Raw genomic sequence first — 27,421 nt, forward strand, 5'->3', positions numbered from 1 at the left:
TTATTTTATTTTCCCCAAATGATTTTTTTTAACTTCATATCGATTTCATTACGAAATAATAATGGATAAGTAAAAACTCCACAAACATGAACTTCTTTAATTTTGGTGGGTATTGTGCCCCACAAAAACTTTTTCACAGCAATTCCATGAAGGGTTCATTGTAATACCGTATACCAAATAACAGGAGATATTTAGTCTTATCTTTTTATTTGTCAGAGCACATCTCTTAAAAAGCAAAGGCAGCAATCCACAAACTCATCGAAAAAGTGCTTGGATTGGATCTTTTACATCATATATGGGAACTAAATATTGCACAAAACTCACAATGTTATCGCTAGCTAGGAATGAAGTAACGTCAAAAAAGCTTTGTCTATTTGCTATTTGTACGACACTATTCAGTGAGTTAGGACTACATTGAAGGCATGGTGATGTTTCCATTATTTACAAATAACTTTTATACAGCATGATAGTACTTAGCTGCTTAACCCCTTTTTTCACATACATTTGAACACCAGTCATGACAAATTTCAAGCAAAATTAGAGGTCTGAAATACTGAAAAATCTTGACACTTATGAAGTTTGCACAATTGTTACATTACAAAATTACACTTTCATGGGGGGCCTTGGAGGAGAAATTAGTGCTTTTTCAATTGTATTTAAATATTTAAACCTTCCACTAAAACACAATTTGATATTTTGATAAGACACCCTGTTATGAGAAAAAGTGGACAATGATGTAAAACGCACCCTGGTTGTTTAAACTACACCTAATGGGCCTAAGGAGGGCTTGCAAAGAACACAACCAATAGGAATTGCACACATGTATGCTCAGGCAGACTCAAACCGAGAACCTCAGATCAGCGGTGCAGACGTGCAAACCAACCCATTACCCTCAATTCAAATACATTATTGTAGAGCTATAAAACCCAACCAATAATACCCTTAATTCAAATACATTATTGTAGAGCTATAAAACCCAAACAATATCAAAAATTCTATAAAGTTGGTGGAAAAATAGACATAACGGTGGCCTAGTTGTTAGTCTGTCTGCCTCAGTTCGAATCAGTGCTGCCCATTCCTCCTCGTGACTGCTTAGAGCAACTTTTACAGTCAGAATGGCAGCTTTCAGCTTTACATTCCAAGTTGCAAAATTTCTGGAATTTTCAAAGTTGCAAACTTTCCATGGGAATTAACCTCTACTTTGGACTTCAGGAACTGTGATGTAACTATAGTGGAATATCCACATTCCAAAAAAAAAAAAACAAATCCCAGCCCTCGTTTGCCAACAACTATGCAAAAGACAAGCAAACAGAAGCAGAGAAAGCAACCTCGGGTAGCTGAGAGGATTCAGAAACAATGTGGAATTAGCAGCATTTCTACTTGATAGGAAAACTTCCACCCTTTAGCAAATCTAGTCACATTCAAATGTATCTTTCGGATTCATCGTTACAAATGTATTGTATACGAGTAAGGTGGCTATTGCATCTTAGGATGCAGTGCAGTCTGTGTACGTGGTCACCATATTCCCTCTACGCTGCGTCACTGTTCTACAATGCTGTTTGGAGGCAGCACGGAAGATGCTTTCAGTCTGTGTGGGGTGCCTGTGGAAGGCGAACATCTTCTCGATGTCGTCGAACACGTCGCCAAAGACGCCGGCTCCTTGAAAGTGTCTCTTGTGTCGGCCGTGAGATTCTCTCTGGGAATGTTCATCGAAGTGTTGCCCGTGCCGGGCGTGCCTGCTGTTGTGGTTGTACATGTCAAAGTCCTTGAAGATGTCGTCCAATTTGAAGCTGAAAGGTTGGTTCGCGTTCCGCCTGTGTTGTTTGCCTGCTGTGAAATAAGAGGCGCCACCACCAAACTGGTCATACTCTCTCCTTCTGGTCACATCGGATAACGTCTCATAAGCTGAAAAAAAGAGATGAAAAAAAAGAGATAAAGACTGGACAAATATGATTACAGCAGTAACTTGACTTGCTTGTTTTAGTCAGTGATGCCTGTCACTCAAATCATTCTCCATTCAATTCACTAGAAATGCCATTAATCCGTTCAGCTTCCATTCACATTCTACAACCATGCATGCTGTTTATTGAAGATTCTAAATTGCCCATAGGTGTTATAGGAAATGGTCGGATGGTGATAGAATACTACAATAGCATGGATCAACTGTACCTTCTGCAATTTCTCTGAATCTCACTTCAGCGTCAGGGCTGCTGTTTTTATCAGGGTGATACCTCATGGCGAGCCTGTGAAAAGCTTTCTTTATCTGCCGCTCAGTGGCGTCTTTTGGCACTCCAAGTATGTCGTAGTAGTCCTTCTTTGCAAGGAGCAGCTCTGCTATCACGAGGAGGCACACGGCCATCTTCAGAGCAGACTGAGCATTGGCCATGGCTCAGCTGTCCTGCACAATAAACATACAATGAGATGAGTTACTCACATTACATGCATAACTGGCGGTTATGCTCGACATAATGGCTAACGTCTGCCCATACGTTTCATACGCGTCTCATACCCACCTTTTATGAGGTGCAAGTGCAAGCCAAGCTGCAGGGCTGTATTTAATGTTCAACCGACGGTAAGCATGACGTTGGATATGCCTAACGAAGCTCATTTATTTGACGATAATCGTGACGTTGTTAGCTTCAAATGTGAGTGACAAGAGTCGGCGCCATCATTGCATTTCTTCTTCGGAAGCTGCCCCTGCACGCAAGCATGGCAGCTGGCCACGTTTGCACGCGACTTCCCTCTTTGGTAAAAGTTGGAAATACACTTTTTTAATTAAAAAATATTATTATTATTATTATTATTATTATTATTATTATTATTATTATGAATTTTTTAAATCATTTTTGTCCTAGGAAGTGAATTTCTGCTTAATTTTAAATGACTGATTAGGCAATGAGTCCTCAGTACTGCAATTTATCTATGGTTAGCTATATGTTGTTAAGGTAAATGTTTCCGGTACCTTCATTCTATTTAGCAAAAATAATATGCAATTTGAAAATAGTACGCTTATTGCGCTTAAACTGTAAGTACGCTTGCTATGAGGCGAAAACCAGCCAATCAAAGCTCCCGATTTTAGTGGGTCAAACGCTAGCCAACCAATGGTACGCCCTCTAACGTCTCACGTGGTTGTTGTTTTTCTTTTCTGGCGACGGCACGTCTATGTGGAAATCAGGCGTCAGCTCGGACACATTGCCCGCATGTCGTCATTTACTGGGTTATAGATGGGTGGCAGATGAAGAAGGCGATTTTAAAGGTTGCGGCTCACCTTGAGACGACGATATAAAAGCTGTGGTATGTTTTGCGCCAGTGTATTGTGTTTGGTATGTTTGTTTGCTAGCCTGTTAGCTAGCGGCAATGCCATTTTCTCCATGTTCTCAAGAGTGCATTTGTTTTGAGTTCCATCATCATTCGTTCAGTTATCACTGTATTTTTGTGTATTTATAGCGTGGCTCGTATTCATATTTAATGTGAGTGTTTCATTGTCATTGTCATGTTCTTTATTTCCTCCCATTTTTGTTTTGATCATCACCAGGTACATGGAAAGCAGGAGTGTAGCGTTAAAGTTCCTTTGGATGGACAGAACTCGTGGCTTACAAAAAGGATGAGTCATACAGCGTGTCTCAGTGCCTGGCTTAAACTAAACAGAACGTTTTATTTATGGCGCCCTTGCAAATCAGCATCCTCACAATTTCCCTTCTCAGGTACCTTACACTGTTCATTCCACGTCCAGCATCCTCCTTGCGGGAAGGCGATCCCTCTCAGCCAGAACCACGTCTTCCACTCGCGGCTCCGGGCTCAGAAGGCACGCATCTGCAGGGCTAACCAGGTTGTGAGACAAAAGCTTGGGATCCACACCAGCGGCCTGCGTTTCAACACCTCAGCATCGCGTTGGTCCACGGGCCTTAGCCAGCACATGTCCCGAGTAAAGAACACATTGGACACAGTTTCCAAAGCTGTGGCGCAAACTGACCTCCTCTCAAAGATTGCCCGGCTCAAAACAAACAAGGGTGGCAAAAATGTGGCATCGACGCCCGAATCAAAAGTTGTGGAAATCACTCCGGTTTCTCCAGCTGCTACCAAGCATGCAGTGAGTACGTCACCCAGTCCTTCTAGTCAGACATCTGTGGCTAAACTGGACGGAGGTACGACAGCTCCCTCGGCTTTGCAGCCTCGTAATACCTCACAAGCGAGTGCGACTGCTGCCGTTTTGACCGCGCGGGAAGTAAAGGAGAAAAAACTGAGGCGTGTAGCTGCTACCGTCAAGCCAGAGGAGCCTCATCAGTCATCTGGCGAGAATGGGAGTCTGTCTTCCAAACAACCCCCTGCGCTTTTTCACCCCAGCACATTTTCAGTCAACCTGGATGAAACCTACAACTATCTAGCCCACCACGTCAATTCCTACTTCGGCAGCAGTACACACAAAAAAGATGTTGACAACCATGTTGACGCCGCATCTAAACCCCCCTCTCAGGCCCTTCAAACAAGTGACACTGTGTGCAATAAACCAGACCATATTCCTCTTGCTGCACCCGCATCCCCCAAGAAAGGTTTCAGTCACTACTTGTCCTATTCCGCTCCCACCGTGCAAGCTTTTGTGGGTAGTTACATCGCCCCCTTGGTGCCCAAATTCAGGACCGGGGAGGCCAAAAGTGCCACGGATGAAGTAAAGAAGTCGGAGGATGCGCCAGTGAAGCAGGTAGAGAAGGCCGTCAGTACGGAGCAGAAAGCAGCAGAGGAGAAGGCCAAGAAACTTCTGGTCCAAAGGGAAAAGGTTTGTTTTGAGTGCAAATTGGATCAGCAAAAGTCATTTGTAGAGTTGTAATGAATTACACCATTTGAAGTGTATTGAATGGGAGATGGGGACAATTTAATGGAAAGGTGTCATGTTCTAGCATAAATATCGGACGAAGTTTGTAGACGGAAATGCAAACGGAAGCCCGTTTAAAATGATAGGCGAACCGGCCTATAGGCAATTACTATTTGTTCCGGTCAGACAAAAAGGCGGACAGCCGGACGGCGGAAGGGTACCTCGGCCGCAGGCGGAAAGCGACAAACAGACCGGGAAATTTTAGTAAAATGCCGTGCTCTGCCTTCAATATTTTGTTTTGTCATAAGAGAATATCCCTGCAAAATAATACGATAAAAAACATGAACATAATTTCAACAGCATACAACACAATTTATTTGTAAGTAGCACTTTATTATGTTAATAATATTTCATTTAAAAAGCCGTTCTTAATGTTTAAGAACAAAAACCATGAATGTTGAGTTACGTATAGTCAACCCCACCCGAGCCAACCCATTCTAAAAAATACCAAAAATGCACCCGGCATCCAAAAACAGCAACAAAGTCCCATTCAATGAAAAGTGCTCCGCCCTCTAAAAAAGTTCCATTCAGCATTATGCAAATAAAAAGCATCGTCCCTCACTGGGCTCATGAAATCTGGTTATTGAAATCAAGTTTATGCTAAAAATAGATTTTCCCTTAACTATATTTAAGTTGACTACTCATAGCCAGCCTTCTAGCTAGTAAATTCCTGGATTATTGCAATAAATTCCAGTTCGTTCCCTTGGAAAGTTACCAATTTAAAAATGAACGGAATTTTGCTCCCGTTGAACAAATGATAGCGGGATCACGCCAGCTGCCACAACATTCTCCAGCACCTCCATGTATCTAAACGCTTTTGTGGTGTGAATTCTAGGAGGTAATTTATTTTTAGACTGGCCTGTAAATTTCTTTTATGCCTGGGCCTTTATGGTGTGGTGATATAAAGTCAGGCTGTGTTTATCTCAAGAGGGATCACCTCCTTGAGGCACTGGCATAAGGCATCAAACATGTGACATAGTAACATGACGCTTGCATTAAATTTGGCACTTTGATTCTAGATGAAGTAAATCACAGAGATGGCCATGCATCTTTTTTTTGTTGTACTACTTATAGTCATGAGCTCACTGTTAAACAAGCATGCACACTCATTCACAAGTAGGAAAAGAACTCCACTTTGACCTTGAGAATACACATTGCGGTTTTGTTTCAAACCAAGTGAATTGAAGATTCTTTCTTGTACCTGCAGTCGCCTTATTTGCTGTTATTTTGTATTTGAAAAAATTGTTTTAGTTGAACTGATATTATTGGCTACCTAATATTGTGATGCTCGGGATCAATTTTCGTTTTTCCATTTCCCATTTTCCAGATCATCGCCAGGGTTAGCGTGGACAATCGAACCCGGGCACTAGTCCAGGCGCTCCACAGAGCCACTGACGTCAGGGTCTACATCAGCAGGGTTGAGGACCTCAGCTACCACCTGCTAGAGTTTCCAGAGACATGTGGGGTTGCCGTCAAGGTCAGTCGGATTATGTTTTTTTTTAAGACCTAACATTAGGTACACCTGCACAATTTAATTTGACCAACAACAGTGCTGATCAAAACTGAGAATTATTATCTATCATAGACACTGATTTTGATACAGGTCTGGTATTGTTTGTGTGCTATAATACACATATGCACGCGGTAAATCACCTTTTGGGGTTCATCAACGTGTCTACTCATTTTTGTATGCATGTGTGTATTATGGTAAAGATCTATGTTCATTAGTGGTCCGTAACACAACGTAGGAAATTTGCCTCCTTTGTAAGCTGCAATCCTGCACAGTTGGGTTTGCCTATGCCTTATAATGTGGGCGGAGCTTGGCATTAGAGTTCCATTTTGAGCATTCGGTACGAAAAAGGGGTTGTCAAGGCACATTTATGGCCGCTTGTAGTTTTAATTATCGTTGTTTGAGTCTGACAAAATGTCACCGCAGGCAGGCTGCCCTGCTTTTTATTTTACAGCTTTATTTGATAACTAACTTGTTTCCAACCATTGCCACTTTTGCTGATGTAAGGATGGTAAGTAATCCCCTGCGAACAAGTGCACTAAAACCTTTTGACTCTCAGATTTTGGAAGTGGTGGCCGTTAAGCTAAAACGCTGATTGGAAACCCCAATTTTTCTCATGCGATAATATGAAAGAAGATGGATGGCAGAGTAGGAGGGATGAAGTATGACACTTTTCTTGATCCCAGTGTTAACCTCAGCACTCATGACCATATTGTGCTTCCAAATTGCGGAATGAGTCAGCACATTGAATATGAGTCAGCACATTAAATGTCTCTTTGTTCATCAGGAGAAGGTAATCCCCTGCCTGCTGCGTCTGCAGCAGGCCAGTGACCCTGGATTGAGGGAAGCGGTCAGAGAAGCTCTTGCTCTGGTGGGCTACCATAAACCCGTGAAAGGCCGCGGTATACGCATCCTGTCCATAGACGGGGGAGGGTTAAGGTATGAGTTTTGAAGTCTTTTATGTGAACAAAGATTTTTTTTTTGTTGGACTAATTTTACGTCCGTGTAGCTTCTGAAATGCCAAATTGGCTTACCGGTATTTCATGACAGGTAACCCATTCTTTAGTGATGGGCCATAATAGGCCAAACATATAGAAAATACGGCATAACAAAAAAAAATTATTTAAAAATATATGAAGTGTACCGTATTTAATTACGGTGTATGGTGGCTTCAACTGCAGAGAATATTGTATTTGTTACCAAAAATCCATACCTACACGAATAGCCTGCCGCTCACAGTGTGACGCAGCCGAACTGTCGCACAGTGTGCGAACTTCCCCAACTAGTTTTCACGATTTGCCGACTGGTGGCCACTAGTTTTGCTGTGTTTGGGAGTTTGAATCGCGGGCTTTTCAAGGATTTAGATCTAACGGCCAGTTAATGACACTCTGTCTTCAGAAAAATACGTTTCTTGGTATAAAGCCATACCATATTCAGTATATCTTATTGTGTTTAATAATACTTCACTAATTTCTGATTTCATATAGAAATGTGGCTAGAAAGCGAAGCGTGGAGAGTCCCTTTCACAGCCTCTCAAATATCCATACTCTCGCCTAGCCAGGGTAATCCGCTTCTTCCAATCTTCTGACAATCGCGCCACAACTTTTACAGCAAGTCGCAATGTGTACTAGGTTCAATCGCCATTTGTGCAGAGTCGCCAGCTGTAATTTGTTCGCTTTTGTGGATCTATTTGCGGCATTTATTTACGTATTCAAATAAGCAAGGAAATGATTTGAAGCTATTATAGTAGTTGCCACAAATGGGGGAACTGAGTTTGGTTTGTGACCGATTGTTGTTATCTTTACAATAGAGCACATACGGTGTCATTTATCATTTGTTGTTGTTGCTTTTTTTATTTTCAGGGGACTTCTTGCCCTTCAGACTTTGCACAAGTTGGAGGCCTTGACCGGCAAACCTATTTACAAACTCTTTGATTATATTTGCGGTGTCAGCACAGGTGAGTGTATATGTACGATTGTAACACAGATTATGTGGCTTGCTGCTATATACTTACTAGGCCAGACTTTTCAGTGTTATGATTCCCAGTCGTAACTAACAGGAGCATATGAAAATGTCCACACGGGGGTGCTGTGGACTACTTCATCCTCAGCTTCTGTGTTATTTTGCAGCATCTTGAAGCACTCCATTTAGCGTCCAGATTGGCCTTTAATCACCAACACAAGCTTGCGCAAGCTCCAAATATCCATCTGGCCCACAGCTGCTCTCTTTTTGATCTCACACATTTTTTAATCACGCCCTCCTCGCTACGCTTTCGGTACTGTTATGCTTCCTTAGATCATGAGAGGGGACAATAATTGTTCTGACCGACTTTCACCTTGTAGGTGCAATCCTGGGGTTCATGCTGGGTGTGTTCCAGCTCCCACCAAGCGATTGTGACGATCTGTACCGAAAGTTGGGCTCGGACGTTTTCAAGCAGAACGTGATTGTCGGCACAGTGAAGATGGGCTGGAATCACGCTTTCTACGACAGCGAAGCCTGGGAGAGCATGCTCAAGTTAGTGCTGCTGTGAATTTTGATGGCAAAAGGAGCAGAGTCAGTAGATAAGTTCAAAACCAGAGATCAAGGCTTGTGGTCGTCTTGTTAGCTATTGTTATGAGACTGTGGAACTTCTTTTTAAAGGAAAAATGTACTGTAGATGTAAACCATCATAATTTTACACTGACAAATTTTGAAAGGTTACTTTTCCTGTGTGGAACACATTATTTCTTATGAGAAATTTGCATCTTGTGTTAAATGGTGCTTGGAGGTTCCACTGCAATTTTGCATGTAATAGTCATAAAAACCTTGATTTGCAGTTCATAGTAATTAACTCCCCTTTGCCCTTTGACAGAGAGAAAATGGGCTCACACCTCCTAGTGGAGACTTCTAGGAATCCGGAGTGTCCCAAAGTGAGTGAATTCATTGTTGCATGTGACACAGACAGAGCGTCGTAGTGCCCATTGCATTTAATTGCATGTTGTATCAATATAAAGTCTTGTCACCTTGAATTAGGCTCATCTGGAAATGAGGCCTCACGATGCCTTAGGCTGGATTTACACTGCAGGTCTAAGTGCGCAATTCTGATTTAATGCCCGTGTCTGATTTTTGCCCATTTCCATGTACCGTGACACATTTCAAGTGACATATATCCGATATGTCTGTGTTTACACTGATGGTACGCATGAAACAACACGCATATGCAGATGTCCAATTTGCACCTAATTCCACAAGCATCCTCACCAGGCAGTGACGGAAGGAACCAGTGACACATAAATAACACAAATATGAAATATTACACATTTAGTTGGCTGACTCATTTGATCTCAAATGAAGGCATTCGCATTGGCACATATCCGACATGTAATAGTTTCATCCAAGAGGCCGAATTGCACTTCTTGAGAGCAAAAAAAAAAAAAAAAAAAAAGTACAATCGTGCCATTGCTGCGTAAATCGAACTTCAAGGCATCAACTTGAATGGCATTTTTTGCCGCCCCCCCCCCCTGTAGGTGGCAGCGGTAAGTGCCATCGTGAACCGAGGCACTCCTCTCAAGGCCTACGTGTTCAGGAACTACAATTTGCTGCCGGGCGTGCGCTCCCACTACCTGGGGGGCTGTCAGCACCAGCTCTGGCAAGCCATCCGTGCCACATCGGCGGCCCCCGGGTATTTCCAGGAGTTCCCCTTGGGGAGTGATCTCCATCAGGTGAGTCAGAAGAGACCAGTCACGCTATACTGCATTGGAAAAATAAATAAAATATAGACAGATGGATGCAAACCTCTTTGCCATATGCGCAGGAGGGAGGAACCTCATTTCCTAGCTGTCATTGTTTGTTTTCCTTTTGCCAGGGGAGTGAGGCATAGATGCACTTAAATCCATCCCCCATGAACTGCTATGCATAAGCCAAAACATACCCCCCCCCCCCACGCTACCATTTACCGATCAATACCTAACGCCACTCTATGCTTTTACCCTCTGACTAAGCGCTTAGTCAGAAATGTTAAAACGGCACGAGTAAGACAACTTAGTAAAGTGCGATAACGCCGTAGGGGGAAAAAAAAAAAGACATCAAATTCATTCAAATTTTGTGTTCTATTCATGTACTCAATCGGACGTTTTTCCTTTTTGACGGCACCACACGTGTCAACATCTCCTTGGGTTGACTTTCGCCGCACAGATGTTCTGCGCACACAAATGAAGCGCGTGAGTGGATCAAAGGCAATATCGCAGCAGCGGCACGCCGGCTTCGCTTTTAATTGGAAAGCCTTGTGGGTTGTGGCGTGAATGGGGGTGGGAAAGAGAATGAAAGAGACTGGTTGATGACAACACACCTATGTCGAGGAAAACTGAGGCCCCCCCCCCCCCCCCCCCTCACCCCCGCCTGTGCCGTGTTGCAGGTCGCGCAAATTGGCCGAGTTTCCCACATCACACATGGCCGTTTGACTGCTTCACCTGCCTCGCCGGGACAGTAAGACAAACTGGCTGATTATGGAAGATTCTCTTCGCGCTCGCTTCCTTTGCTGGCGGGAGGAAAGCAAACGTTGATATTTTTCGTGTTCCTCTTGTATTGATCCCCGATTGGAGGTTGCATTTACACATTGGGCAAAGATGTCAGTGAGAGGTTGCTAAAAAAGCATAGTCGTGCCTCAGGCAAGCATTTTGTTCTTGCTTAAATAGTCACAAGTTCCGTATTTTATGTCGTATATTCTGTGTGTTCTGCCTGTTCCTTGACGCTGCTGAATGCCCCGAGAGATCCTCTAGTGTGTCACGGGAAATTATCCACTGAGAAGATCAAACGTGACAATCTAGAGACGGGTATTGGAATAGGAAGAAAAGAAATACAAATCTTTACAGGCCCACACATTATTTTTTTTCAATGAGTCACCGGTCCATTTATCAAAGTGGTCTTGGCTACATCCTATAATACTGCAACGGTCAAAACAACACCGCCAAACAATAAAACAAAAAAATCTAAAAAACCTGACTCACGCATAGTGGCGTGGTGATCGGTGAAATAAAATCAAATTGGGTACATGTCATTTCCGTTTTGATGTAAATTAAATAATTCAACAAAACAAAACTTGACCTCCGTTATGAATCCAAAACAAATATATACGGAGCGCGCATAGAACATTGGTGGGAGTCCAGGGTAAAAAGATCACGGGAGCAAATGCGAGTGGGATTATCCAGTAGGGAAAACTCAGACTTGGGCCAGTCTTGGGCTTTTTTTTTTTTCAGTGGGAGTGGGATGGGATGGGAGTGAAAATCCACTCCCGTATCATCCTCTATTCCAAACCACATACTATCAACTTTGAATATCAGAACCTTAAATCCTTGTTTCCACCAAGAAGTACAGTTCAACTCCTTGATGGTACTGGGTCTTTTACGAGCTTGTCCGGAACAACGAGATGCTCTCCTTACAACTTGAAGGCAGGGTTTCCCATACTTTGCGTCTTAAGCACAATCCTTCTTTGCGGCCTATCGACCAGAGGCGAGGACACAGTGGCTCAACAGCTTTCACTTTTTGCTGCCTCTGAAGAATTACCAACATGACCTGGAAAGACAACGTCGAGTTGGAAACTACTTTCGATTGGTATGGCACCCGCATGGCAAAAGTAATCTTATATGGAGAGCTGGTGAGTGAATCTCAGCTAAATTGAAGACTTTGCCTCAAGTTCAAGCATCTCAAAGTTTACGGATCTCAAGGTGGAAGAACCCCTCTTCAGGGTCAAGGATCTGAAGGTTTAAGGATCTTCCGAAATGGACACAATGGGCTCATAGCCAAAAGAGCGTCTTGGAGCCTTGTTATTGCTGGCAGTCAAAAAGCAGAGGTCTGTTGATTGGTCGACAGAGAATTGTCACTTCTGGACATCACTGGGAATGGCAGTGGGTAGATTGCAACGTTTTTACCAAATATTCTGGATGACAACAGTCACTGGATTCAAAATTGAGTTTTTAGAGCACGGCACAGAACCATTTCACTTTTCCCTACATTTATGTACATCTATGCACCCCTTGGGGGTAAACAAGCTCAATAAGGGTTTACTGCGCTGAACCACACCAAGGCAAACCGAAGTGCACTACTTGCTGAAGTCATGGTCTAAGAAATTAATCAAGTAGGAAATGTCTACATGGCAAACCCTATTAGTCACCTAATTGATCTCCTTGTAATCTGACAAGCCCAAAGGACGTGTCGTGAAATTTTGGACATATATGAATCACACTGGCAGGAATGTGTTCCACTTGTGCTGCGCACATGCCATCTATCTGATGTCAGGATTCCCGTCTGACAAGGGAGTCATCTCACTGTTTTCTACCCACGCCCACAGACTTGTCCACTTAATTCAGGAGCCAAACAATCCCCCTTTTGTTTGGTCAAAAGGGTTGCCGCATAATGTGCTGAAAGACTGCTGGTATTTTTCCAGCGATGCTCCTAGAAATGTGTGATTGATCGGCGACGTGATCTTTGGGTCGCATTTGGAATTCCATTTGCTCCGAAGATTTGAAAATAGAGAATTTATAAGCAAGTATTACCTATTTGAAGAAGAGAAGCTTTGTTTGTTGTTATCTCTGCCTCACACTTGCTACAAAGCCATTGAGTGGAAACAAGGGAATGAAGCAAAGAACAGGGCGCATGTTCCACATTAAAGATTTCCCGGTTATCCCGGCACTAAATGACACAGGCTTAACACGACTTGAGACGTTTTACAATGCGTGTGAGGGCCCGTATGGAATGACGAGGAGGGCCTTGTTACCATGGCATCTCCTCGGGCGACGGGGGTGGGGGTTGAAATGGATGTGTGCTTTTGTGCCCAGCGCTGCCATCCTTATTAATGGCGGGAATGGGATTGTCGGACCACCACCGCCGCTAGCGAGCGCTCCCGAGAGAGCCAACTGGGCACCGTGCTCTGCAGGAAGTCTGAGAGGTGTCGTGAATCACATCAGCGCTTCCATTAATGAATGGCGTATAGATCATGAGTCACTGGCACTAGAACCAAGGCTAGTCTTAAGAGCTGTTTCCAAAGAGAAACTAAAAAGTTTTGATGGGGAAGAAGCTTGGATTTCAGGAGGTACACATAAATCTCTTTCCTTATCCAGGCTAGCTCCTCTGGTGTTAAACCCTGCTGTGAGCATACCCATAGATTATGCGATGGCGGATACTCTAGCCCAGGGGTCGGCAACCTTTAACACTCAAAGAGCCATTTCGACCCGGGTTCCACGGAAAAGAAAACACTGGGAGCCGAAAAACAGTTTTTGACATCTGAAATGAAGATATTAGCCTGTCCATCGCTAATCGTGTCTATGAAGTAAAATGAAACGGACTTACCTCACGGCGCACGATTGAGGGGGGTCTTTTCTCATCGATCCATATTAAACAAGTAAACCAACTTAATCCAGAGAACGTTACTATTTTCACTCGTTAATGTCTAAAAAAAAGGACAACAAAACACTATTAGACGGTAAATAGGGCGGTCATTACGCCACACGGGTTCCACATTCCGCATTGTGTCGTGAAATCGTGCTTTATTTTAGTATTAGCTATTTTCCAGTGCTGGGTAATTTTACAAAAAATTGAGCGTCCGTTATTCATCATCTGTCTGCAGCGTGGGTACCCTCCCGTTGTCCGGCATTCACCTTTTTTTTCCCCCATTTATAAGCCGGTCCGCCTCTAATTTTAAACGGCCGTCCATCGGCGAGTCCGACAAAAATCTAATCCATCATATATTTTAATATTTTTCCCGTCATCCGTCAACCGTCAGCAAAACCGGCGTCCGTCAGTGACGGATAGACGGACTGGTCCGTCACATAGACGGAATGCCCAGCTTTGCTATTTTCACCGCTTTAAATGGGCTAGAATTGCGTAAAAATTACAAAGGATGTAGGGACGGACCATTAGAATCATTAGAAGAATGAATTTGAGTATATTTGGACTTCCGAGGTTTTCGGCTGACACCGACGATATATAATTTTATTTTGATATTTCGAGATGACAATAATCTTACAATATACAACTACAATTAAACAAACTCAAATAAAATACTTTGTTTAGTAGGGATGTCACGATAAGTGTCACGGTACAATAATATCACGATATGAAACCTCACTATACGATAATTATCACGATATTGTGGGAAGGTTGGCGATATATAAAAAGCTCACGGTACTGTATAAAAGCTCATGATATTGTAAAAACAAAAAGCTCATATTTAAAAAATGATCACAATATTCTGTTTTTGTACATACCCGCATTCACAAAGAAATAGGCTTGGCCAGTGATGAGCTCCTATTGGCGATTAGCGTGGGTCTGAAACATAGGTGGCATCAAATTAAATTGCACTAATAAACTAACCAACAGAGGGTGCTGGAACTGCACAAGTGGAAAACCTCTTTGGCTTCCAAACAGATTTGCTGCAATTAATATCGTGACATGACGACAACGATTTACCGTGGCGATTTTAATATCGCGATATCACGATATTATGACATTCCTATTGTTCAGATATTGTGCAGTTTTCGTGACGCTGGGCTTTTCACGCTTGCCGGCCGCCTGCTTACATGTCCTGTGTTGTCAAACGTCTCTGAAGAAGGCGAATGCTGATCACCGAAATTGCACAAGGTCTGAAGAAGGAAGTCAAAAACGTTGACTTAATAAGAAGACGTGATGCACGTTTTTGAGAAAAATAACATACACTTCAATCGGACACTTATCATTTATTTTCCCAAGCCGCACAGAGCCGCAACATAAGGATGCTCTGGCCTTTGTCATTGCCACGCGAGTCTCCAACTGACTGTGTTGTCTATCGGACCTCTGTACCGATTATGCTCCTTGTTCATTACATACTACGTTGCTCTCGCCCCAGGAAATACCTCCCCGCATAAACCATTGAGTCACACCTTGCATTCATTCATTTCGTATTAATATGCAAGTGCGTCTTCAGCCTCATCTCCTTGCTTGCAGCGGGGAAATTAGAGTGAAATTGCCCAGGAGATGACCCAGCAGACGGTGGAAATCAAAAGGGATGTTTAGTGGTGTGAAGTCAACTAATATGTACATGACACCTCAAGGGAGTCTAGTTTGAGTAAATCTAATCACGGTGGATGCGTGCACTTCTGTAGCGCGGTTCAATCTCCAGCGGTTGGATAGCCACGTGATTCATTGCGACAATACCGGCTGCACATGTGTGGTCGTGTATTTGTGTGGGAAAAGACAACGACGGACAGTAAATCTCAAACGCTTTCCCTGCCTGAGGCATCGGTTCCCGCTCAACACAGATGAGTCCCCGCCTCTTTTGTCAGCTGGGGTGAGCTCAATTGAACCTCACTCTGACCTTTCGAGCCCCGTGAGATCCAAAAGGGAAGGAGGAGAACTGTTCGGCGTAATCGTATAATTTGCCGTGAAGACCTCTGAACTGGGCCGACTGCCACTTTTAAGTGGCACTTCCAACACTGACAGTATTGTCACGCTCATCCTTCCCGCTAACTGAGGTGGCCTTTATGCAATTTGGATGCTGTCTTGGCAGCTTATGTGTAGCTCAATGAACCAATGATTTACTTTCCGGGCAAAATGGACAATGCTCTGTTTGCCATGAACATAATTGATTTTAATAATGAAAGTGATTTTCTGCTTCCAGCATAATTTCCTTCTTTTATGAATTGAATGACCATCTCGACAGGCATAATCATGTATTCAGGACTTGTGACCGCGTCCTTGGCATATGAGGGAGAGTCGGGTTGGCAGAGCCTGCTTTTAAATCAGTGCCCCAGTTCAGCTTTGACAACTTGGCCAAAGGCAATTTGTAATGACTACAGCTGCGATTTGAATACCACACCAGATGCATGTCAGAGGCTCAGCTCATTTATCATATACTTTGAGTTTATTGATCCCGGAGCGGGAAATTGTGAGAGTAAATATCTGACTGAGGAGCAAACGCGGGAGACCTTGGACCTGTTAGAGGGTTTATCTTTGCTTAATTACATGCTAGCCGTGCCAAACACCCCCAAAGTATTTTTTATTTTTTTAATCTACCTGGCAAGTAGGCGTTTAACAAAAAACGGTTTGACTCTGAAAAGCGGTTTTGATTTTAAAGACGTGCAGCGAATGAAACCAAATCAAATTGTTCCACTTTCAAAAGTATCGTCTTTGAATCGTATCGGAGCCCATGCATCGAGATACGTATCGAATCGTCTTTTATTAGGGATGCACACAGCTACTTGTAAGTCTCAAACACGAAGGCCAACTGAGCTGCTTCATCCTCAGTCGAGAGAAGTGACAAAATGGCCGCCCCATGAGCTAGCTAAAAACGGATGGATTTCTCATTTCTGTCAACTGAAAGTGACGCCACACACCCTCAGGGCTCAGGTAACGACCAATCATGGCTCAGCTTCAGAAAACAGGTGAGATGGGATAGGTCGTTACCTGATCCCTGAGCAACTTTGATGTCGTATTCAGTTGACAGAAGTGACAAAATGGCCGCCCCCTGAGATGATTAAAAGTGGGTGCATTTTGCTGCTTAACTTATATTCCACAAACGCAATATTAATCAGAGTGCCGTATTTGAACTAGTAGGCCTGCATCTAACATATTCTGGGAAAAAATATGTTTGGGTTGACTTCCACTTTTAACAAAGAGAATAAAATTTGCTCTTGAAGCTAATGGCGTCTGACGTACACTCGGCCGTGAAATGACTTTTACTGATCTCGGCGATAGTGCCTTTTTTCTATTGAGATCAGCAACCCCCCTACAGGGCAGCTCCAAGTGGCACGGGGGAGATAAGTTCGCAAACGCTAATGGAAGATGAGTCATTTCAAACAGCAGTGCATATTGCGCTTTAGTTTATTCAAGCCGGCTGATGTTCTCCTGCAAGTCTCATTTCACCATGTGATGTTGGAGCAATTACTTTTAAGAGCTTAATTGTCAATCAGTAGAAGTGAACCACGTTCCCTTAGGTGAAGAAGGCCTAATTAGTTGAAAATTTGCTTTATGATGATCTGGTTTATGAGCCGGCGATCAGCCCCTGAAGGGCGAAGGCGAGCATGGCAGAGTGCTAATCCTCTGGAGGATCGACAGTCGACATCGGCGGGAAATCATTAAGCCGCTTGCCATTTAGCAGTTCAGAACTCACTCTTAAAGGATCTGTCGCTGACAGGTGCGCACTCTCCAAGGACATCCATTTGGTGACGCAAGGCGTCCTCTCCCAATGTGATTCGCAAGAAATACCACCTAAATTATGAAACAACCTGACATTGTGCTCTGTGTTCGGCAGACTGCTTAAATTTGCCCGTTTTGAATGCAAAGCCCATTTGCAGTTTGGCCTAAATGGACCATTGGTTTGAATGTGAACAGGATACCGTTTAACTCATTCACTGCCAGGCCTTTTCAGACTCCCGTTTGAAAAAATAAAAAAATAAAAAATAAATAAATTCCTGGGATTGAATGGCTAGATTGTGAAAAGACAAGTCAATTCGTCAATGGCAGTGAATGGGTTAAAGTGAGAGCGTGGCTATGGGCATGTGTGCATATCTCGCATCCTGTTATAGTTGCAACATCTGCCAACCTGTTCTCGTTATCGTTTCAGCCCGGTACTTCCTCATAAGATAAGATAAGATCATGCGAGATGTGTTGAAACCTGGTAGACTCTAAAATAAGTGATGCCTCGGAAAAGGTTATGAGCACCATACACTGAAAAAAGACCATTAGTCCGCAAGAGGAAGTATAGAACTTTTCAGAAGTTTCTTAATTAAAGGCTCTCGACTCGCTTCACCGAGCGGGTACCCTGAAACGGAGCCACGTAGTAGCATTCAACTTTGCGCTCACAGGAGGAATCTGCCTGTAATGATCTAATTGTCCTTGGTCAATGTTTGGGTGAAGCCACCAGGAGAAGAGAAAGAACCCATAACTGGGGTGTCACAGTTAACTCATTCACTGCCAGACATTTTCAGACCCTCTTTTACCCAAACGTTTGAAAAATTTGAAAATAATATAAATACGTTCCTGGGATTGAATGGCTGGACTGTGAAAAGAGTAAAAAGTAAATTCATCAATTTCAGTGAATGAGTTAAAGAGGAAGTCAACCCAAAATTCTTCTTGACAATATGTTCTAAGTGCCTCCACTAGTATGAACAGCGTTTGTGGGATAGGAGTTAAGCAGCAAAATCCGCCTATTTTTATCCATCTCAGGGGGTGGCCATTTTGCTTCTTGCTGTCTACTGAAAATGACATAATAGTTTTTCAGGGCTCACTTAACAACCAATCGCGGCTCACCTGTTTTCTGAAGCTGAGCCATGACCGGTTGTTACCTGAGCCCTGAACAACCGTGATGTCATTTTCAGCCGACAGCAAGTGGCAAAATGGCCACCCGCTGTGATGTACAAAAAACGTGTGGAATTTAGTACTTGACTCATATTCCTCAACCAGAATATTAATCAGAATGCCGCGTTTCGACTAGTGGGGCTGCAGAGAACATTCTTGTAAAGAAAATTTTGGGGTTGACTTCCACTTTAAGCAGCAAAACCAGCTTACCTGTTTTCTGAAGCTGAGCCATGATTGGTCGTTACCTGAGCCCTGAGCAACAGTGATGTCATTTTCAGTCGACAGCAAGGGACAAAATGGCCGCCCCCTCAGATGGACAAAACGGATGGATTTTATTGCTTAACTAATATTCCGCAAATGTAATACAGGGTGACAAACCCCCTAAAAAAAAAAAGAAATGGGCCCCAACTTTCAATAGACATTATTTCCTAACTTTTTTACGGAATCAAATGCAACTTGAGGTCTAACTACTTTATTGTGTTTAGAACATCACATTAAAACATTATACTCATTGGCCTGTTCTTCTTCAGAAAGCCATTTCAAATTTCCAAATTCAAATCTTGCTTCGGGGCCTGTTTTTTTTTTTACATAGAACATAATATTGCAAAGACAATTTTTGGGTAGACTTCAAAAGCCACTCAGTTCACAAAGTGGACACAGTGGAAAGAGTGATAAGAAAAAACGCTGAGTTCTTCTTTCCTGCTGGATTCGTTCTGCTTCTGAGTCCTGTTAAGTCTTCAATTGGAGCAAGTCCAATACATTTTCTCACTCGTTTGGGATTAATGTCTTGGTGTGCCAGCATCCAAAATGGCTCCACTTTGGTCAAACTGCACCCTTGGCAGTTCTGCCATCTTTGACAGCCGAAATGTCATCACAATGTTGGACTCGGTGGAAATGTAGATGCTCGCGGCTACTTCTAGCCGCTACTTCTGACCTGCAAGCGCCCACATGCAGACGATCATTGGACGTCTACTGCGGTGTCATTTGCCATCATTCCACTTAAAGGAACTAGGGTGGCCAGCTCCCCACCTGAAATGTGAATCCACGTGGCATCTCCTCTGACAGGCAAAAACTCACTTACCATTGTATTGAACAGAAATAATACGAGCATGAACTTGCCGATTAAACACCACAGTGTCATAAACAAGCTCTCATCCACCCCCTCCCGTGTCCCTCCCGAGACACTTGGTTGGGGGGGGGGGGGCCCTACGGCTCCCACCCCCAGCCTGGCCTCATTAATGAGGACTGGCCCCTGTGCGTTTGATCCTGCTGCCAACCCTGCAGCCCCGCAACCTCATGCCTATTCATCAATCCCTGTCGTCTCTCCAGTTACACCCCCCCCCCCCCCCCCCATAGCCTTAGGTGGACCGTGGATTCAAAGCAAAAGCACTCCTGGGCGGTTGTTCGATTTCAAAACGGGGCTGACTGGAACTGTGAGCGTGGAAAAAAAAAAGGAAAAACGCGGAAAGAAAGAACAATAATTGCAATGTGTGCTTTGTCATCTTGCAAATGGCGCTGGAGCCGCATTGATCTTTTCGTTTGCTCAGATGGTCCTCAAAAATGAAATCCACTGACTCAAAAAAAAAAAAAAAAAAATCCATGAAATGACTCTTAAAGCGGAAGTCAACGCAAACAGATTTTTTTTCAAGAATATGTTTTATGCAAGCCCACTAGTTGAAACAGGGCATTCAGATAAATATTGCGTTTGTGGAATAAGTGTTAATCCACTCGTTTTTAGCCATCTCTGGGGGCGGCCATTTTGTCTTCTGTCGACTGAAAATGACATCGCAACTGCTCACAACGACCAATCACGGCTCAGATTCAGAGAACAGGTCAGCCGTGATTGGTCGTTGTGAGCAGTTGTGATGTCATTTTCAGTCGACAGAAGACAAAATGGCCGCCCCCAGAGATGGCTAAAAGTGCATTTTGCTACTTAACTTATATTCCACAAATGCAAAATTAATCAGAATGCTGTGTTTCAACTAGTGGGCCTGCTGGGAACATATTCTTGAAAAAATTATGCTTGGGTTGACTTCCGCTTTTATTATTATTTAATTTTTTTATTTTTATTTAATTTTACCTTTTCATTGGTTCGGGTGGGGGATTATATCATAAAAAAGGCACAAATATTTTTGGATATGATGTTTGTAAAACTGGTGTAAATGTTCAATAAAGACAAAAGTTAAAAAAAAAAAAAAAAATGACTCCAAGGCTGAATAAAATTGTGACTGCCACCATCGTCATTGTGCATCTTGTTTTTTTCTGTATGGCAGGACGGAGGTTTGCTCATCAACAACCCCACAGCGCTGGCCATTCACGAGTGCAAGTGTCTGTGGCCCAACACGCCTTTGGAGTGCGTGGTTTCGGTCGGCACGGGCCGCTTGGAAACGGCAGGCAAGAGCAACAGTGGCACATACACAAGCCTTAAAACCAAAATCACCAACGTCATCAGCAGCGCCACTGACACCGAGGGTAAGTGACGGTTTGGGGAGGTTGACTCGCGATGCTTTGAAAGCTGACGTCTGTTCAATTAGGTACCATTTGGGAGTTTTTTAACTCATTCACTGCCAGACATTTTCAGACCCCTTCTACCCTAACGTTTGAAAACATTTGACAAAAATTTAAATAAGTTCTTGGGATTCAATGGCTATGAAAAGACATGAAAATCCGTCAATGGCAGTGAATGAGTTAATCAGCCTTTGTCGTTAAAATTTGAACATGTCAACAAATACGGTCTATGTACCCTCCATTACTTCTCTGCAGTTTTTTTGTTTTACACATTTAGAAGGTGTGAACAGAAAAATGCAAGCTTCAAATGTAACAAAATTACTGTGTCACGTGCAAGCATGTTTGTTCATTGTGTTTGTGTTTTAATGTTCTCCCGGCATTCAATTAAACGCCTGAAAAGTGCATTGGTGGCCCGTAGCTTCATTTTCCCAAATTCAACGGCATTACTGTAAGTACTGTCGTTTTTTTGAGATACTTTTAATTTTTACGCTATGCTAGCCGTCATCCGACCAATTTTTTTGATGAATAGGTACGAGCACTGTACGTGCAATGAGAATTACACCTAGTGTTTAAAGAGGGAAGTCAACCCAAACATATTTTTTTCCAGAAAACACGGCATTCTGATGAATATTGCGTTTGCGGAATACGAGAAATCCTCAGCTTCAGAAAACAGGTGAGCCGTGATTGGTCGTTATCCGAGCCCTGGGCAACTTCGACGTCATCTTCAGTCGACAGTAGTGACAAAAATGTCCGCGCCCTGAGCTAGCTAAAAACGGGTGGATTTCTCATATTGCACAAACGCAATATTAATCAGAATGCCGTGTTTTAACGAGTGGGCCTGCATAGAACATATTCTGGAAAAAAATATGCTTGGGTTGACTTCCCTTTAACAACGCTCACAACTTCTGCTACGTTGATGCTAACACACGACGCAAACTACCATAGATCACGAATAGCATCGAGAATTAAGTTACGCAACGGGGTGTATCAACACGTAGCGAAAATATAATCAATCACATCAATCAATCACATTTTATTTATATAGCACTTTTCATACATAAAAATGCAACTCAAAGTGCTTTAAAACATTCAAAGCAAAACATAGAATTATCTTCAATCAAAAGAAAAGATAAATTATTTAAAAGTATTTAAAAATAACACCACTCGCAGGCATGTTTTTTCTTTACTTTCTGTGAAAAAAATATGACTGCAGCTTACTGAGTCACAGTAGTTGTGAAAGTCATCTTTGTTTGTGTCTTCATGACTGACATGAAGTTTCTACACCGGTTTGAAAGAAGCCTCACTAACGTTCTGTGTCGATAAGTCAAAACCAGGCATGCGTTTCGTCTTTTTGTTCCAGTCTAGCTCAGTAAGTTATGGCAGTGTGTCATGCACTGTTGAGACTGATGAAGCTTATTTGGAAAGCTGCAATTTTCCCACTGGTTTCGTCTCCAAATCAATATACAAGATGCACCGCAGCACATCTATGGACGCACGAGTTGCAGCAATAACGCAGTGTGCGCATGAAATTAAAACCCAGTCGACTCATCCTGTCCTTTCGGTGCGCCGGCAAAATTTGTCTGCATTTTTTTTTTTTTGGCACATTTGGGTCAAAATCAATCCCAATTTTGAAAAAAAAAAAAAAAAATAAGGCTGTCACAGCCAGCCGTAAAGAAGAACCAATCGTTTGAGCCGAAGCTGAAGGAACCGCGATATGTGGGTGCATATACACTCTACAACCCTGCATGCCTGTCAAATCTGGCGAATCGCCGTTAAAATTGTGCCTATTTCATGAAATTAACTGTTAACACCCTAATGACTTTGCTCCCAGTGCGTTCTACTTCAAACCCGCGTGCTCTGGTGTGCCCCACTCTTCTTTTAGCACGTCTGGACACAGACTCCTCTGTTGTGCCTAAATTTGGCACTGTTGTGTGCGCGTGACCTAGATGTTACGACGCAATTCTTGTTCTTCGTCTATTTGGGATTAAGCTCCCTCCACAGTTTGGCTTTATTGTGAAAACACCGGATTACTATTTGTTACAGCCCTCTTGCTTTGTCGCGGTGTTCACAAGCCCGCCACTTGATCTAATAGTGTTTTGATGTAAACGATGTAAACGAGGCAGCACATGTGGCAACAAAACATGGCCAAAATGTCACACTTGAACTCCAGGACTGTCTGTTTGACTGGCAAACCAAACAGTCTGTTGGGGTAAGGATTTCTAAATCAGTTCAAAATAGTTTATTACTGAGAGTGTAAACAAATGGGAAATTATATGAATGGGGCAAAAATACATGTGTTTTTTTTTTTCCTTCCTCGCTTTTAAAGACCATCAATTGAAATAAAACGTTTGAACTGTTGTGGGGAAAATGTTGTTATTCTTCTCCCCTGCTGTTTGTGTGAAATTTTCATCTAGCTGTTTTCTTAAACGTCCGGCAGCTGAAAGTAGCCCGAGCAGACGGTTTGACTTGTCGTCGCCTTGAGCGTTTATTCTGCAACATGGAGAGCTGCCGCAGCGTTGACACTGACAGCGTAGACGTATGCTATACAATGTCTTCATCGTCGGAGGTGGGCATTTTGCGAGTTTGCCGGTCAAGGGTTTCACAAAATATCGACACTTTGGGCCCAGTTTGTGCATTTTCACTCAGAGGTGTGCTCACTTTTGTTGTGGTTGTTTTGAGGGGGCAGTAAATTTACAGTTACGGTATACTATCTGTTTACTGACTGCTTTCCACAGTAGCCAAGTGTCATTTCTTCAGCGTTGTCCCATGAAAAGATTTAATAGAATATTTACAAAAATGTGAGGGGTGTACTCACTTTTGTACCCTTCATATAGTGGCTTTCACGCTCCTTTTTCCCTCACAGATGAAAAATATTTGAACCATTTTTTTTCGGATGACCCTTCAAATGCACACCTGAAACTAAACGAAATAATTTGAGTGCCATACAGTATTAGTAGGGATGTAACGATTCACTCAAGCCCCGATTCGATTCGATTCTCATTTTTCAGTGCCCGATTTTCGATTCAATGCGATTTTGAAAAAATTGCTACCATGCTTGTCTCTGTGCACCGGTGTGGTTCTGCAGCCATCCACAAACGCAAATACGCAATGATGTTTGGCGCAAAAGCATCATTTGTTCTACACGTTCAAAATGTGCGACACTTCTGGAATGAAGCGAATCGATTTGAAATGGATTTGCGAATCGATTTGAAATGGATTTTCGAAATAATCGCTACATACCTAAGTATTAGAGATTTATAATTAAGTGTGATTCTTCGGCTCTCCAGAGGTCCACGCCATGCTGGACGGCTTCCTGCCGGCCGACGCGTACTTCCGCTTCAACCCGTACGTGAGCGAGGACATCTCCATCGACGACAACCGCCAGGAGAAGCTGGCCCTGTTGCAGGCCGAGGGCTTCCGCTACCTGGAGAGGAACGAGGAGAAGCTGCGGAAGGTGTCTCGCATCCTCACCAGGGAGAAGGGCTCCGTGCAGAGGTTGTCGGAGTGGGTCAGGACCAGGGCGGACACGTATAACTTTTTGTCCTTGAACTCTTCTAAGTTTTAGCCACAGCGAAACAACAACAACAGATTTTTACCTCACACATTGGAGGCTTCCTTTCCTTCTTCCATGATGCCTGGAACCGGAGCCTCATGTTTTGTTTATGATGTAACACACGCGCACACCACGTCTCATAGTGCAGCATCCCTGCATGAGTATCGTGTCGACTGTTTGTCATTTTTTTGTTGTCCCGAGTGCTGTTAAACTGGATGGCACCAGTTCAAACCAATGGGAACTTTTCTTTTTTTTCCAAAAAGTCAAGTTTTCAGATTGTTTTAACTTCAGTGAGCACTTTTTTCATTAACTATTGGCTGACTCATATAAAGAGTTGTTTTCTAACAATTTGTTTTTAAGGGAGGTTTGAGATTTTTGAAATCTTCACACGAGGAGAAAAATGGTTAAGCGAAAAAAGGAAAGAAAGCGGAATCTACATTGCATTGTTGATGACACGCAGCGATTTGCCATTGTAAATATCGACCAGATTTGTGAAAAATCACTCTTAAGACACACCCAACACCACAGGATAATCGCTCAGGATAATCGGTATGTGTACGGCACTTCCGACAACACCGCAAGGAAATGTAAAAACAATGCAAATGTAAAAATGGAAATGCAACGTTAGAAATGTAAAGCCAACTTTTCATTTAAGCAACTAATTTAAGTAATGTTATTCTACTTTGTACAAAATGCAGCTAATGGGCAATTGAAGTCATAGAAAATGGACTACTAATGTCAGCCCACTGAGCGGTATGTAAATATACGCTACTTTTAACATTTCAAGCTCTAGCGGCAGAAAAGATTTGAATGCACATGTCAGCAGTTGTATAAATAACCACAGTGGACCTAACAGATGTTACTTTTACTTATTTTTTTTAATTTTTCTTTTACCAAGTCAACGTTTTAGCGTTATATTTGTTTGCCTTCATGCACTTCACTGTCACTTCTCAGCTCACATCCATTGTGAGTGTCTTGACTCAGGCAGGTACTGTATCATTGATGCGTCAGGGAATCCTAAAGAACCAGCCGTGAGATGGATGCAAAACAAAAAAATGCCACTGTTCCTTTGTAAAGACAATTCCAGAGTCTTTATGTATGTAATTAAAACTCATCGCAGCATTCTGCCTCCTTAATTACGCGATTACCAGAAGCTGCTGTTTGTTACACAGCATCTTCTCAGGGAAGATGACGTACACTCTTATCAGCGTTAAAGGATGCTCTACTTGATGCTTAATGACTGCGGATGACATTTGGGCTGATAATACATCGTCTACACAGTATTCCCAAAGTGCATGTCTTGATTTGTGCTTAATTATGATGCATGTCTTGGTTCTGCCTAATTGAAATGATAAAAAAGCATGTTGTGACTTCACTTTTTAATCTGTTAAAGGCAGCCATCTTAATCAGGATCAAGGGATGTTTTTTAAATTACAGATTTATGTTTTTGGTTTATTTTTTTTTTTCTTTTCAAAATATTAGTGCATACAAATATGTAAATACACATGAAATGTAATTGTGGAGATTCAGACTACTAAATCTGAGCTAAAAAAAATCTGAATAAAAATGTGTCAAATGTAAACAAGTAGACTATGCCTATTTTTAATGTACTGTATATACTATTCTGTATGTGTATTTTTACATATATATGTAGATACAGTAGTTTTAAAATGTGATGTTTTGTTTTACACACACAATGAAAATAATGTTAACAGAAATATATGAATTATTATTATTAAATATATATAAATAGGATTATATAATAATTTCATATAAAAAGTAAAAAAAAAATACATTTGAAAATTACAATTTGTTTAATTGAAAAATAACTATAAATACATATTTTAATAAATCTTCATTATTAATTTAAAGACAAAGGACAAATTTCTACCAAACAGATTTTACTGAACAAAATATGCAATTGCAGTTGAAATGTACACTGAAATGTACACTTAGAAATGAATTTGTTACCACATTGTTGTATTTTTTTCAACAATTTTAAACAGAAATCTTGACCCTGATTTACCTTTTAACATTTTCAAAGTTAACGTTTTCCATTTTGTGATCATAAGCACACTTTTCTGCAACAACTTAGAATTTAGAAACGCAAAAATTAGAAACAAACAATGATTCAAATGGGGGCATAAACCCAATAAAATTTCTTTAGACGTTTAACTCCAAATGTTTTCTGTATTTAGTGAGTCAAGTGTTGTTTGGTTTGCGTGTGTGTGCGTGTGTCTGTTTGGCCCTCCCCCGTGCGTGTTAACATAGTTAACAACCAATAAAGGCTGCTCCCACTCAATAGAAAAAAAAGACCCTAATGTAATTACACAGCGGCCTGGAAGAGGAAATGCATCCACTTCGGATGTAAACCCATCCAACCCACGAACTCGCGTCTTTCCCCTGGCTGGGATCGCATCTCTAATTTGATTTTTCATTTGCACCTTGGGCACAGACACCCAGACTACATACGCCACAATTGTGCTGCCTCATTTGGTTGTTATCTTAACCGATGTAAGCAAGTGCCTCCCCATTACACCTCAAGCTGCAGCAAATAAAGCCAGCTCATCAGCACTTAATTAGTTTTGTAACAAATGACCGATACCAAAGGAAGATATGACATTAGTTTCATTTGCAAAAGGAGTGACGCACTTAATAACAAACAGTGTCCTGA

General features: G+C 42.3%; 2 protein-coding genes across 4 annotated transcripts; one reads left to right on the forward strand and one right to left on the reverse strand.

Annotated features, from left to right (window-relative positions):
• Window positions 1–190: 190 nt before the first annotated feature.
• dnajb9a (DnaJ heat shock protein family (Hsp40) member B9a) lies at window positions 191–2,731 on the reverse strand. 2 transcript variants are annotated; one of them, XM_086029632.1, is made up of 3 exons: window positions 2,514–2,731; window positions 2,170–2,393; window positions 191–1,905 (listed from the first exon to the last, which is right to left on the reverse strand). In XM_086029632.1, the coding sequence occupies exons 2-3, from the start codon at window positions 2,384–2,386 to the stop codon at window positions 1,487–1,489; spliced, it is 636 nt and encodes a 211-aa protein (XP_085885758.1). In that variant the 5' UTR covers window positions 2,387–2,393; window positions 2,514–2,731; the 3' UTR covers window positions 191–1,486. The 2 variants fall into 2 exon arrangements, with proteins under 2 accessions (XP_085885758.1, XP_085885756.1); XM_086029630.1 differs by having other exon boundaries at window positions 2,170–2,398.
• A 399-nt stretch (window positions 2,732–3,130) lies between these two features.
• On the forward strand, window positions 3,131–26,326 carry LOC147149065 (calcium-independent phospholipase A2-gamma-like). Of its 2 annotated transcripts, none has more exons than XM_086029372.1 (10): window positions 3,131–3,294; window positions 3,536–4,774; window positions 6,198–6,347; window positions 7,168–7,319; window positions 8,243–8,337; window positions 8,723–8,894; window positions 9,232–9,289; window positions 9,887–10,081; window positions 20,960–21,158; window positions 24,482–26,326. In XM_086029372.1, the coding sequence occupies exons 2-10, from the start codon at window positions 3,605–3,607 to the stop codon at window positions 24,757–24,759; spliced, it is 2,469 nt and encodes an 822-aa protein (XP_085885498.1). In that variant the 5' UTR covers window positions 3,131–3,294; window positions 3,536–3,604; the 3' UTR covers window positions 24,760–26,326. The 2 variants fall into 2 exon arrangements, with proteins under 2 accessions (XP_085885498.1, XP_085885499.1); XM_086029373.1 differs by having other exon boundaries at window positions 3,705–4,774.
• Window positions 26,327–27,421: the final 1,095 nt, after the last annotated feature.

Source organism: Filicampus tigris, chromosome 4, assembly GCF_054856515.1.
Source record: "Filicampus tigris isolate MCC_2025a chromosome 4, RoL_Ftig_1.0, whole genome shotgun sequence".
NCBI classification, from domain to species: domain Eukaryota; kingdom Metazoa; phylum Chordata; class Actinopteri; order Syngnathiformes; family Syngnathidae; genus Filicampus; species Filicampus tigris.